Source organism: Oryzias melastigma, linkage group LG2 (genome assembly GCF_002922805.2).
Source record: "Oryzias melastigma strain HK-1 linkage group LG2, ASM292280v2, whole genome shotgun sequence".
Lineage (NCBI taxonomy): Eukaryota > Metazoa > Chordata > Actinopteri > Beloniformes > Adrianichthyidae > Oryzias > Oryzias melastigma.
Genome location: NC_050513.1, coordinates 176,246 through 189,187, shown reverse-complemented (window position 1 = coordinate 189,187; position 12,942 = coordinate 176,246). Strand labels below are relative to the sequence as shown.

The window sequence follows — 12,942 nt, the reverse complement described above, 5'->3', positions numbered from 1 at the left end:
TAGATATCCAACTTCATATTGAGATCTGATGTATCTAATGTGTTTCTTTAAAGTGCTCCTTTAATTTTTGTGAGCAGTATATATATACATCTATACAGACATATGTCCATCCATCCATCTTCTTGACCGCTTCGTCCCTCTCGGGGTCACGGGGGTGCCGGAGCCTAACCCGGCTACTGATGGGCGAAGGCGGGGTTCACCCTGGACAGGTTGCCAGTCTGTTGCAGACAGACATTTGTATATATATAAAATTATAATTATGCATTTAGAATAAAAGGAAAAATAATACACTAAATAACATATATATTAAATATTCTGAAACAGTTGAACTTTTAATAAGTATTTAAAAGTATGACTATAAAGTTCTAAGGTCATCAGAGTGGCTGGCTCCACATTTCTACGTCATAAATGTTGTTTTATTTCTTTATTTGTTTCTTGTTTCCGACTTCAGTTCAGTGGTTGTGATGAATCTATTTTCCCTTCATGTTATTTAATACAAAATGTTAGTTTTAATCAGATGGATGTGTTTAGAAAAGAACGTGGCCATGTCAGCTGACAGGAACACATGCGTTTGTTGTGGGCTTTTCAAGGACTAAAGTCAACTCTTTCAAAGTAAAAGTCCTTGAGCTGAAGGCCTCCTCAGAACCTCCCGCGCTGCATCGTCCTGTCACTGAAAGCAGCAGCGTCACCGGGCGTTCCTCAGGCAGCAGGAGGATGAAGCCCGCAGAGCGCACATCTACGAATGAGTGGTGGCTCCGCTGGCAGCAGCAGAAAATGTTTCATCTCAGTTCACGGCTCCTTTGCTGCCAGTGATTTACCACAGCAGGGAGTTCGCCTGCTCTCATGAAGGCCTTTATGTTTGATGGTTCGACTCCCGCCGGTCCAGCAAAGATGCTTTCCTCTGTTTTCCCTCAGAAGATACTTGAGTCATATAGAGGGAAAAGACGAAGAGACTTCAGCATCAAACCTGCTGATGCTGCAGAAGAACAAGAGGAAGCCTTCTCCCTCAGGCCTCCCATACATGCAGGTAAAACATGCTGCTAACCTCCAGTCCTCCTGCAGGAGCAGCTGCCTTTAATTAAATTTGACTTCATGGTTGGGTTGAGACATGCTGGGATCCTAATGTCACGGAGCGCGCTGGCGGAAACGCTTCTGAACGCCTGTACCACACAAAGAGTATTGAACGTGCGGCGCTGAGGGCGACAGGACGAGGAGGAGGAGCTTGGTGTCTCATGGTTAAACTGGCATTAAAAACATGTGAATTAAAGAAACCTTCATGTTCAAACCTTTGCAGCACAGAAAGATACTAAACACCAACTGGGAGATGAATAAAGCAACAATACATGATGGTATTTCAAGAACTCCTATAAAAGTAACATTAAATACTACAAAAAAACACTTTTTAGTTATCTACATGTTTAACTTCTTTCTAAAAGTGCAACAACTCTTCAAACTGACAGAATTCTCACACAAAATAAAAAACTACACAAGTTTACCCTCAAACACTTTTGTGCCTTTAGGACAAACTTTTTCAATCAACTCGTTTTACAGTATTCCAGAAAGTTTCCTGCAATAGCATTTAAAAATATTCAAAAGTCCCCCCTAAAAAAGAAGAAAAATAAGATTTATTTCACTTTTCTTAGGTAGAATTACCGTAAAATGTTATGTGAAAATATTACATTACATCTTTACCTTTTCACAAAAAAAACCCAATTAATTTGGCAAATAAAATTCCTAAATTCAAATAATTTTATAGTTTTATTCACATGCTCCTGAAAATATCCTTACCCAAAAAATCTGGGTTGGAGTTGTTTTTTTAACTATGTTATTCCTTTTTTTAAATGTTCCTTTTAAATTTTAAACAAGCAGAACATTTTTTTTTTTTTAACGAAACATCAATATACTAACATCTTTATTTCAAATTAACTTAGAATATTTACATATATTGATTGGGTAACTTTATTTACTGTACCTAATATTTATAAAGTTACACATTTACACAAACCTGTCGTAGCAAACCTACAGCAGATGTATTTCAAAATGTATTTGGTGATGCATTTTAAATAGGTGCTAACCTCTCAAACAGCAACACTTGTGTTAACCCTGGAAATGAATAAATATGTCATTTTTTTTACAAGTATTATGAACAAACATAGATTAATTTCATTAAATGAACACTAAATGTGGTCACATTTAAATAGAATTACATCAGATTACTTTTTTTCATTTCCTTGAGCTGCCAACTCTCACACAGACTCACACATATGACAGCTGAATGCTGTTTAAAGCAATTTACAATAATAATAATAATAGGTAACCTTACCAATTTTAAAAGAAAAATGAACAATGTTTATTTTGTAAATGTAATACCTAACTGTATTCGTTTTCCTCCCTTAAATCGTTCACAAGTACAAATGTCAGTATTCCTCCTGCAGAATCCTCCACAGCTGCTTCCCCAAAACCCTCTGGATGATATTAAACAAGTCGTGGATTATTTCTCTCTAAAGTTAGACAATGGTAACAGGAAATTCACTGAATGCTGCTGGTTTGATTATGAAGGTCATTCAGATTTTCTTCTTCTAATTGATGCTAATGCTAACGCTAGCTTTCCATGACGGGGATGAGACGTAGATCTGCAGAAGATCTTTTCTGTCCAGTTAAAGTTGATTACATTTCTGAGTTCACAGAATCACTAAAAACAGACTAAAGTCAGAGAGCATCAGCGTGTCTCACATTAAAGTAAACCTAGTACCGGTTGAGTTATGCTTTGACATTGCTCTGAGTTGTTTTTGCTCATAATCGTGTCTGATCTCTGGGAAAGTAAAGGTAAACAAGGATCAAATAAATTGGAAATTGTCAAAAATATATAGTTACACAAGGAAGTGACAATTTACACCTGATTTCTAAAATACATCCAGCTGGTGCTTCAATTTTTTGTACGCTCTTATTTTGAAAGTTGAAAATAAGTGGCTTAATAGCTGTACTTAAAATATTCTGTTTTTACAATTACCCCTTAAAATACCCCATAAAACAACAAATATCTCCTATTATAACAGCTACATTCAGCCTTAGACACAATTAAAACGCATCTTTCATCTGGCCAACATGACTTTCCATCAGTTTTTGTGCTCGATCTCATATGTGTGAATAACATTAGCCGAGATATAAACTGTTAGAATAAAATCTGCTCAGATTGTTTATAATTTCGTTTTTCTAAAATGTTTTGATGGCATCATTTCATGCTGTTCGTCTCAATCCCACACGTGATTACAAATTGACAACAGTCTGCTTATGAGCCATTTAGCAGCAACACTGCATTACCATAAGCTGTGACGGGCGCGCAGCGGTTTGACAGCTCATTAGAGGATGGGGATTGAACCAACTGAAGTTCATGTTGAGCCAAAAACACATCAACACCTCACCGCTCCGGTTTAACCGCAGCAGCTCACAGAACAAAAATGACAGGGAAGTCGTACGAAAAACATCTTTAATTGTGCGCTTACAAAACTGCATTTGTGTAGAAAAAAAAGCTTTTTTTGTTTTAAACATCCAGGTCATTAACAAAAGCGGTTCGCACTACACGGGTCAGATACGACATGTTTCAATGACATCACAATGTTCTGCCGTGTGACGGGATACAGTCATGAGCTTTGAACGACTCCTCCTCATGTCGAGACCAGTCCCGCCAGCTGCAAAGGCTTCTGGGACGGCGAAGTGGAAAATGGAGCCACAGACAGAAACAATGTTTCCAGCAGAACGACACAAAGCGGACAGACGCAGCGCCACAACGCCAGCAGGATAAACCCCACCTCTTTTTTTCATTTGAACATCATTTGAAGCGAACACAGACTTATCACAAAACGTTTCAGTCATATAAAAGTACAGAAGAGCTCCTCTTCCTGCTCACTGTTCTGAATCTCAGGTGCAAAAATAAAAAAATCATAATTTGATTCAGGAATGGCTGATACATTCATGAGTGTTTCTGAGGGGAATAAAAGGTCCAAGCGTTCTAATACTGTAGAAAAATAAGAGCTCGGCACTAAACGTGCGTTTGTTCAGTAAGAACGGAACAGTTAAGGTTCTGTAAGTCCGAGTCAGGTGGGAGTGGACTGATCCGAGTCCTCTGCACTGCAGCGCCGCCGCCGCCGGTCCTGTTCTGGTCGTCACACACCAGGTGCTTCAGAGAAGAAAAACAAAACAGGAAATATCCATGACTGATCTGTAACTTTTCTGGGTAAAAAAAAAAAAAGTTTAGAAAATGACGTCATGAGAGTCGCCGTTAGGACGCTGTCTATTGGCAAGAGGCGGGAGCGGTTTCTTGTAAAAATCTGTGGAGGGAGAGAGAAGGTCAATCAGGTCCGTCCATCATGTTGGAGAGCGGCTCATGCTTCATGCCAGACTCCAGACAACAGCAGCAATCACAGACCACACGGCCCAGATCAGTGACGTTTGGAACCGCGGAGGCTCCGCACACAGTCAAGCACATGCCTGGTGGGGGGGCAGAGATGAGTCTGTGACATTCATTAGTACTCAGACACAGTTCAGGGTTTCCTCCACAAGAACTCTGTCTGACAGGAACAGGAATCAGCTGCTCCCACTAGGATCCAATCTAAACGTCACTGCGTGGAGGAAACCCTGAACGGATGATGGAGACCGAGTTAATGAGGCGGCGGTGACGGCGGAGGCCGTTTTCACGGCCAGCTTTACCCGAATGTCTGGAGTCTCCGAGGGGCTCGAGTTTAGGAAGTCTAGAGGCTTTAGGTGTGGCCCATCCCACTGAGGAGACAGAGAGCTGATGAGGAAACCCGCTGAGAGCTCTTTGTTTACAGTCACACACAGAAACACACAGCTTGGAGGAGATGATGAAGTGAAACGTTTCAGGGAAACGCTCTGGAGTTCATTCAGAGTTTATCTTCCTTGAACTCTTCCAAAGAATGCTCAGAGAAGTTGTTCAGGCTCAGAAAAAACACAAGTCTCTGTTGAAACCGCAAACGTCCTCCTGCAGAGCTCCAGAGAGAAGACTCACCATACTCACGACTCCGGAGTCACAGCTCAAATCTCGTGGGCCGCTACCCACGAGATTTGAGCTGTGACCAACGAGATTTGAGTTATGACCCACGAGATTTGAGTGGTGACCAACGAGATTTGAGTCATAACCCACGAGATTTGAGTCGTGACCCATGAGATTTGAGTCATAACCCACGAGATTTGAGTCCTGACCCACGAGATTTGAGTCGTGACACACGAGATTTGAATCCTGACCCACAAGATTTGAGTCCTGACCCACAAGATTTGAGTCCTGACCCACGAGATTTGAGTCATAACCCACGAGATTTGAATCCTGACCCACGAGATTTGAGTCCTGACCCACAAGATTTGAGTCCTGACCCACGAGATTTGAGTCCTGATCCACGAGATTTGAGTCATGACCCACAAGATTTGAGTTGTGACCCACGAGATTTGAGTCATAACCCACGAGATTTGAGTCCTGACCCACGAGATTTGAGTCATGACTCACAAGATTTGAGTCCTGACCCACGAGATTTGAGTCATGACTCACGAGATTTGAGTCATGACTCACGAGATTTGAGTCCTGACCCACGAGATTTGAGTCATGACTCACGAGATTTGAGTCATGACTCACGAGATTTGAGTTATGACCCACGAGATTTGAGTTATGACCCACGAGATTTGAGTTATGACCCACGAGATTTGAGTCATGACTCACGAGATTTGAGTCATGACTCACGAGATTTGAGTCATGACTCACGAGATTTGAGTCATGACTCACGAGATTTGAGTCCTGACCCACAAGATTTGAGTCCTGACCCACGAGATTTGAGTCCTGACCCACGAGATTTGAGTCCTGACCCACAAGATTTGAGTCGTGACCCACGAGATTTGAGTTGTGAGCCATGACAGGCGCTATCGTTATGCTTTGAGTCACGGCGGCAGAACGCAGCTCTTTCAGTGGAGGTCAGGGAGACATCAACCACAAAAATCAGGCTAGCTCCCTCATTTCTTAACCGATTTTTACAAAATATGGCTCGAATTCAAGCTTAGAAAATGACTAACCCTGTGGTACATTTAAATATTTATCATATATAAAGATTAATCTCTAAATAGTGCAAGAATTGCGCATTCTACTGCTACAGGTAATGTGTTGCTGTCAAATTAACGGCTTCTATTATTTTGCCTCTGTGCTAAAATCCATAAAACAGAGCTTGTAAATGATTGTCACCCAAGACCAGAAAGGAGGGAGACTGATGAAGTTCAATGGCATGAATGACTGATAAAGTTTAGTATCAAAGCTTTTTCCCTATTAGAAACACATCAAAGTGCTATAAAAACACCCCTTTTCACATTTTCCCCTGAAACTACAACTTGAATTACTTATTTTATTATATATGGTAAAAACATCTCAATTGCATTCAAAATTTACAATCAAATAGACAATTTCATAGTACTTTGAGAGTAAGGCTCCTGCTAGCATCTTTATATAATACACATATATTTTTCTGTCTATTTTATTTTATTGGCTGGAGAGCACCAGATTTTTTGTTGTATCACAAGGTCCCTGTGCAACAATGACAATAAAAGTATTCTGAATCTTTAGCTGATACAAGAAACACTTCTAAACTAGAACTTGGATGATAACATCAAATACATCTGGAGACTGTTAAGATTCCAAACACAGAGATAATAACAGTAAATGTTGAGGCAGGTTAAAGTTTACATCCACAGCTCCTTCACTAACATCTGCTCTCTGCTGTGTTTATGTCACTGAGCAGACAGCTAGCATTAGCGTTAGCGCTGTTTGTTCTAGTTGGGCTTTCTCCGGTCGATGGCACGTATTTCAAAAATGATGTGCAAACTAGAGATGTAACAATGTTCAATATAAAACGGAACTGTTCGATACTCGTTCCACGGTTCAGTACGGCACTTTTCACAATGCACATTTTATTTATTCAGTTCCACCGTGAACTGCCTTTAGTGTGTCTGTGTGTTCATGTCTTGTTGAGCCGTCTGCTTCCACTCTCACTCTCCCTGCTAGAAACTACCTTGCCTCTCCCCCGGGAGGCGGAGCCAAAATGCTAAAAACAACAGCAACAGTGAATTTATATCAGTTTTTGTGCTGGTTTCACGTAAATACGTGTGAATAACATCTGCCATGTTTTAAAACATAAAACATTAATAAAAACATACATTGAAGAACCAATCAAGCAAGCTAATCGCGAGTTGCTAGTACTCACTTTAGAGCACAGTTCACGGTTCTCAGCCTAATTTCTCTCTGTTAAAATCTGTCCTGTGATGATTCCTCCTGTCAGATTATTTTGTTGTTAAGATTTTTGAAGTCGATTGCAAAACATTGTGTCTTTTGTGCTTCTTTTTGTACTTTTGATGCGTAGCAATGCAACACATCTGTCACGCCGTATGTCCCGTGATTTCCAATCCATGGTCGTCACCAACTCTCGTGGGTTGGACCCCTGAGATTTGAGCCACAGCTCACAGACGTGAGTCAGGTGAGCCACAGGAAGTAGGTGGGAGCTGTTGCTGCAGGTGAGGAGGCTGCACTCACCTGGAGGGGGTGGAGGCGTGGGGCTCTCCACAGGTCTGTCCTCCGTCCTCAGAGGGTCCACTTTGTGTTTCCTCTTCAGGTGCAGCTTGCTGCTCTTCTTCTTGCTTTGCTCCCCTGCTGAGGAAGGAGACGCAGAAGCGCTTCAGGCTCTGGAGTTCAGGTGAAGTGATGAAATGTGGTCTCTTCGTTCACTAATTATCTCATTAAATCGCCATCGTTCGCATGAGAAGGTTCTGAGCGTTCCGGAGCAGAGCGCTGCTTCCAGCGACCGCCTTCGTTTGCATGAACGCTCACCTGAGCTGCTGTTTTCTGGCGTTTGTCTGGTGCCATCTGGCTCCCCGCCGTTGTCCTCCTCAAACTCCTCTTCCTCCTGCTCCACCCATGTCCCAAAGCGGTTAGCCCCGCCCTCCTGCTGCTCTCCGAGCCTCATCTTCTCTCTTTCCTCATTCTGACAACAGAAAAACAGACGGTTAGCTCTGCAAACCAGCATTAATGGAACATGTGCTGCCGAGCGCACCTTAGAAACCACACTTCCTATTGGCTGGAAGGGGTTCTGGATGTTCTCGTCCTCCAGCTCCTCTTCTTGGATCAGCCTGCCATCTCGTTCTGCCTCCTCGCGCTCCTGCCGCTCTCTGTGGACAGAACGTCATCTCACCACACTTTTCCTACGTTTTTATGCAGAACTCCTCCTGTTGTCGAGCCGCGTTTCCTCACCTCTCCTCCCGGATCCTCCGGACCCTCTCTGCCCTCTCCTTCTTGTCCTGCTCCTCCAGAGCGCGCTGCTCGGCGGTGTCCTTCTGCACGCGCTCGGCGATGGCCTCGTAGTCTTTGGCAATGTTGTTCAGGAGCCAGCTCAGGCCCTTTTTGATGGACTTGTCCACCTTTTTTCCGTAGCCTATGACGGCAGAGCAGGGTTCCTGAGACCAGAACAGAGGATGAATCCTCCAGAAGCACGAACTCATCTCACAGCAGCTGCAGAAACACTTACGATCTGACAGAGACACTTGTTCTCGTTAACCAGCTTCTCTAAGGACAGGTTCTCGATGATGTCCGCTTCAGCCAGCGCTCCCTCCTGATCCTGCTTGTTGGCCAGCCTGAAAATGGAACGAAAAACATTTGAAACATTCCTGAGAGTCCCACATTGGTGTCGGCGGCTGTGGAACGGTCACTCACACCAGCACCGGTTTGCCTGCGATGCGCGGGTGCTGCAGGACCTCCGCCATGGTCTCCCGCGTCTCCTGGATGCGCTGGACATCGCTGGAGTCCACCACGAACACCACGCCATGCGACTCCGAGTAGTAGTTCTTCCAGATGCTCCTGATCCTCTTTCCTCCCCCGAGGTCAAATATGGTGACCTCAAACTTGCCCTGCTTCAGGTCCACCTTGGAGAATCCCACAGTCGGAGCAACATCCTGCGGATTCTCTGAGGGAAACATCAGACAAGCGTCACCAAATATGTACCATGATGCTGTTTATTCACAGGAAACATTTTCACTCTCGTTAATAATCATCTTCAGCAGATACCCACCCCCCTGGATGCCGCGCACCGTGGCCGTCTTTCCAGCGTTGTCGAGCCCAACCATCACCAAGGTCACTTTTCTGTAGAGCAGCAGGGAAAAATGAATCAACCTGAACCTAAATCCCAACATCAACCTGCAGCCTCACTGAGATCTGGTGACGCACTTATGGAACAGATAATCCAGATATTAATCTGAATGACGAGTCAGAGACCAACACGGAGGGGGTTGAGTGCGTCACTATGCTCACCTAGAACAGCACGCAGCTTTTTTAATGACTCATTGTGCAGATTTAAATGAGATAAACACAAACTTTGTGCATGTTTGCATGAAACAGAATTCATGCATGAGAGAAAATGAATAAGCAGAACCTTCTGTCACCTGCAGACAGGAGCTAAACCAGTTACTCTGAAAGACGCTCCACACCACTGCAACCCTTCTACAGATCAGAAATAATTCTTCTTACACAGCAGAACCGAGCGCAGCAGCTGGACACCTCCACCTCACGCCGGTCCTCTACCTCAAAGCACCTACTGATCGCCTCCTGAGAGCGCCGGTCCTCATACTTAACTTTGACACTTGCGCCTGAAAGACATCAACTGCACAATCCATCTAACCGTCCTCTGGAGCCAGCTGGACGTCATGGATGGAAGTTCTTGAGGAACTCTTGAGGCAGAGAGCTGCGCACTAACCCATGCCGGCCTAACCGGCTGCAGGCAGAAGATCTGCAGCTCCGAGCTGTCTGCGGGATTACCGGAGGATTTCAGAGTAAATCCAGAGGATCAGATGTCTCATAGTTACCACGTCAGTTAAGTGATGTTTACTTAACGCTGGCCTTTTGCTGCTTTACATTCGCAGACAGGTCAAATTCTCATGGATAAGATATTTTTTTACTTTTAAATATCATAAAAACTGTAATGTGGCGTTAATATTAATTAATTCAAACACATTTTCTATTAAAACAATTCATCTGAAGCATCAAAGAAGTCCGAGCATCAGAATGAATCCTCCACATGTAGTCTGCTCAGACAGGCCCGGACTGAACCCCCCACCCCCACCGGGCACGGATGCTGTGGAGCGTCCGCGCGCTCGCTTGCGGTGCACGGATCGCGGGGCTCACCTGGCGGGCTCTCTCCAGCGCTTTAACCAGTTGCAACAGTTGGCCATCAGGCTAAACATCTCCGTCCGCCGTCAGAGAAGCTCATCGGTCCCGCAGCTCCGCTTCTCCAGCCCGCATCCGCCGCGCGGAGGATTCGGTACCGGGATTTATGACATGACGAAAAGCAACAACAACGCTGGAATGTGTTTATAAAATATATAGATGAAGTAACCGTGGGAATATACAATTAAATTAAAGAACAGCAGAAAGAACTACAAAATCCCGTTACTTGATGCTAGCTAATGCTATTAAGCTAACTGTAACGGTGTCGTTTTCTGAGTCTATAAATACAAGACAGGTTTTTAATTTATAAATAATCGATAGAAATGCTAACAGACAATGTTCCCGTTCAAAACAATTTCGCTACATTTACAGTTTTAAGAAAAATATTTAAATAAACGTTTAGCAATTAGCAATAGATGTTGTGTAGCTGGCTGTTTTGTTTACGCCGTCGTTTCTGCTGCTAGGCTGCAGACGTGCTTACGTCATCGTTCTGTCATGCGCGTTTCGCCCTTTGAGAGAAGGGAGGGAGACAGCGATGCACGCAGGCAGTAAACGGTACTGCACCTTGATGTTGTCAAATCTCTTCTTCTTCTTTTCCTTTGGGCTTTTCCCTTCAGGGGTCGCCACAGCGAATCAGTTTCCTCCATCTAAGCCTGTCTTCAGCATCCTCCACTCTAACACCAGCCACCTTCATGTCTTCATTCACTGCATCCATAAACCTCCTCTTTGGTCTTCCTCTAGACCTCTTTCCTGGCAGCTCTAGACTCAGCATCCTTCTACCAATATATTCACTGTCTCTCCTCTGAACATGTCCAAACCATCTCAGTCTGGCCTCTCTGACTTTATCTCCAAAACCTCTAACATGTGCTGTCCCTCTGATGTATTCATTCCTGATCCTATCCATCCTGGTCACTCCCAAAGAGAACCTCAGCATCTTCATCTCTGCTACCTCCAGCTCTGCTTCCTGTCTTTTCTTCAGTCCCACTGTTTCTAGTCCAAACAACATGGCTGGTCTCACCACAGTCTTGTACACCTTTCCTTTCATTTGTGCTGAAACTCTTCTGTCACACATCACACCTGACACTTTTCTCCACCCATTCCAACCTGCTTGCACTCTCCTCTTCACTTCTTTTCCACACTCTCCATTACTCTGTACTGTTGACCCTAAATACTTAAACTCCTCCACCTTCTTTATCTCTTCTCCCTGTAACCTCACTCTTCCACTCTGGTTCCTCTCATTCACACACATGTACTCTGTCTTACTGCGGCTAACCTTCATTCCTCTCCTTTCCAGGGCAAACCTCCACCTCTCTAACTCCACCTCCACCTGTTCCCTGCTCTCACTACAAATCACAATATCATCTGCAAACATCATAGTCCATGGTGATTCCTGTCTAACCTCATCCGTCAGTCTGTCCATCACCATTGCAAACAGGAAGGGGCTCAGAGCTGATCCCTGATGTAATCCCACCTCCACCTTGAACTCCTCTGTCACCCCTACAGCACACCTCACCACTGTCTTACAGCCCTCATACATGTCCTGCACTGCTCGGACATACTTCTCTGTCACTCCAGACTTCCTCATACAATACCATAGTTCCTCTCTGGGCACTCTGTCATAAGCTTTCTCCAGATCTACAAAGACACAGTGGAGCTCTCTCTGACCTTCTCTGTACTTCTCTATCAACATCCTCAAAGCAAATGTTGCATCTGTAGTGCTCTTTCTTGGCATGAAACCATACTGCTGCTCACAAATGTTCACTTCTGCTCTTAGTCTGGCTTCCACTACTCTTTCCCACACCTTCATTGTATGGCTCATCAGCTTTATTCCTCTGTAGTTACCACAACTCTGCACATCTCCCTTATTCTTAAAAATGGGCACCATCACACTTCTCCTCCATTCCTCAGGCATCTTCTCACCACCTAAGATCCTGTTGAACAACCCGGTCAAAAACTCCACTGCCATCTCTCCTAGACACTTCCATACCTCCACAGGTATATCATCAGGACCAAGAGCCTTTCCACTCTTCATCCTCTTCAAAGCCCCTCTCACTTCACCTTTACTAATCTTTCTTACTTCCTGCTCCACAACCGTCACCTCTTCTACTCTTTGTTCTCTCTCATTCTCTTCATTCATCAACTCTTCAAAGTATTCTTTCCATCTTTCCATTACACCACTGACACCTGTCACCACATTACCATTCCTATCCTTGATCACCCTAACCTGCTGCATGTCCTTCCCATCTCGATCTCTCTGCCTTGCTAGTCTGTACAGGTCAGTCTCTCCCTCCTTACTACCCAACCTAGCGTACAAGTCATCATAAGCTCTTTGTTTGGCCTTTGACACCTCTACTTTCACCTTACGCTGCATCTCCCTGTACTCCTGTCTACTCTCCTCAGTCCTCTCAGTGTCCCACTTCTTCTTAGCTAGTCTCTTACTCCGTATACACTCCTGCACCTCCTCATTCCACCACCAAGTCTCCTTATCAACTCTCTTTCCTGATGACACACCAAGTACACTCCTACCTGTCTCCCTGATCACATTAGCTGTAGTTATCCAGTCATCTGGGAGTACCTCCTGACCACCCAGAGCCTGTTTCAACTGTTTCTTAAAAGTCATGCAACAATCTTCCTTTTTCAGCTTCCACCAGTTTGTCCTCTTCTCTGCCTTTGCCCTCTCTTTC

General features: G+C 44.2%; 1 protein-coding gene across 6 annotated transcripts; it reads right to left on the bottom strand.

Moving 5' to 3' along the window:
* Positions 1-3,470: 3,470 nt before the first annotated feature.
* arl13b (ADP-ribosylation factor-like 13b) lies at positions 3,471-10,751 on the bottom strand. 6 transcript variants are annotated; one of them, XM_024294283.2, is made up of 10 exons: positions 10,217-10,751; positions 9,108-9,178; positions 8,753-9,002; positions 8,568-8,673; positions 8,294-8,496; positions 8,097-8,211; positions 7,874-8,027; positions 7,580-7,693; positions 4,708-4,776; positions 3,471-4,488 (listed from the first exon to the last, which is right to left on the bottom strand). In XM_024294283.2, the coding sequence occupies exons 1-10, from the start codon at positions 10,273-10,275 to the stop codon at positions 4,349-4,351; spliced, it is 1,281 nt and encodes a 426-aa protein (XP_024150051.1). In that variant the 5' UTR covers positions 10,276-10,751; the 3' UTR covers positions 3,471-4,348. The 6 variants fall into 6 exon arrangements, with proteins under 6 accessions (XP_024150051.1, XP_024150050.1, XP_024150052.1 ...); XM_024294282.2 differs by having other exon boundaries at positions 7,580-7,696; positions 10,217-10,750; XM_024294284.2 differs by having other exon boundaries at positions 3,471-4,328; positions 7,580-7,696; positions 10,217-10,750.
* Positions 10,752-12,942: the final 2,191 nt, after the last annotated feature.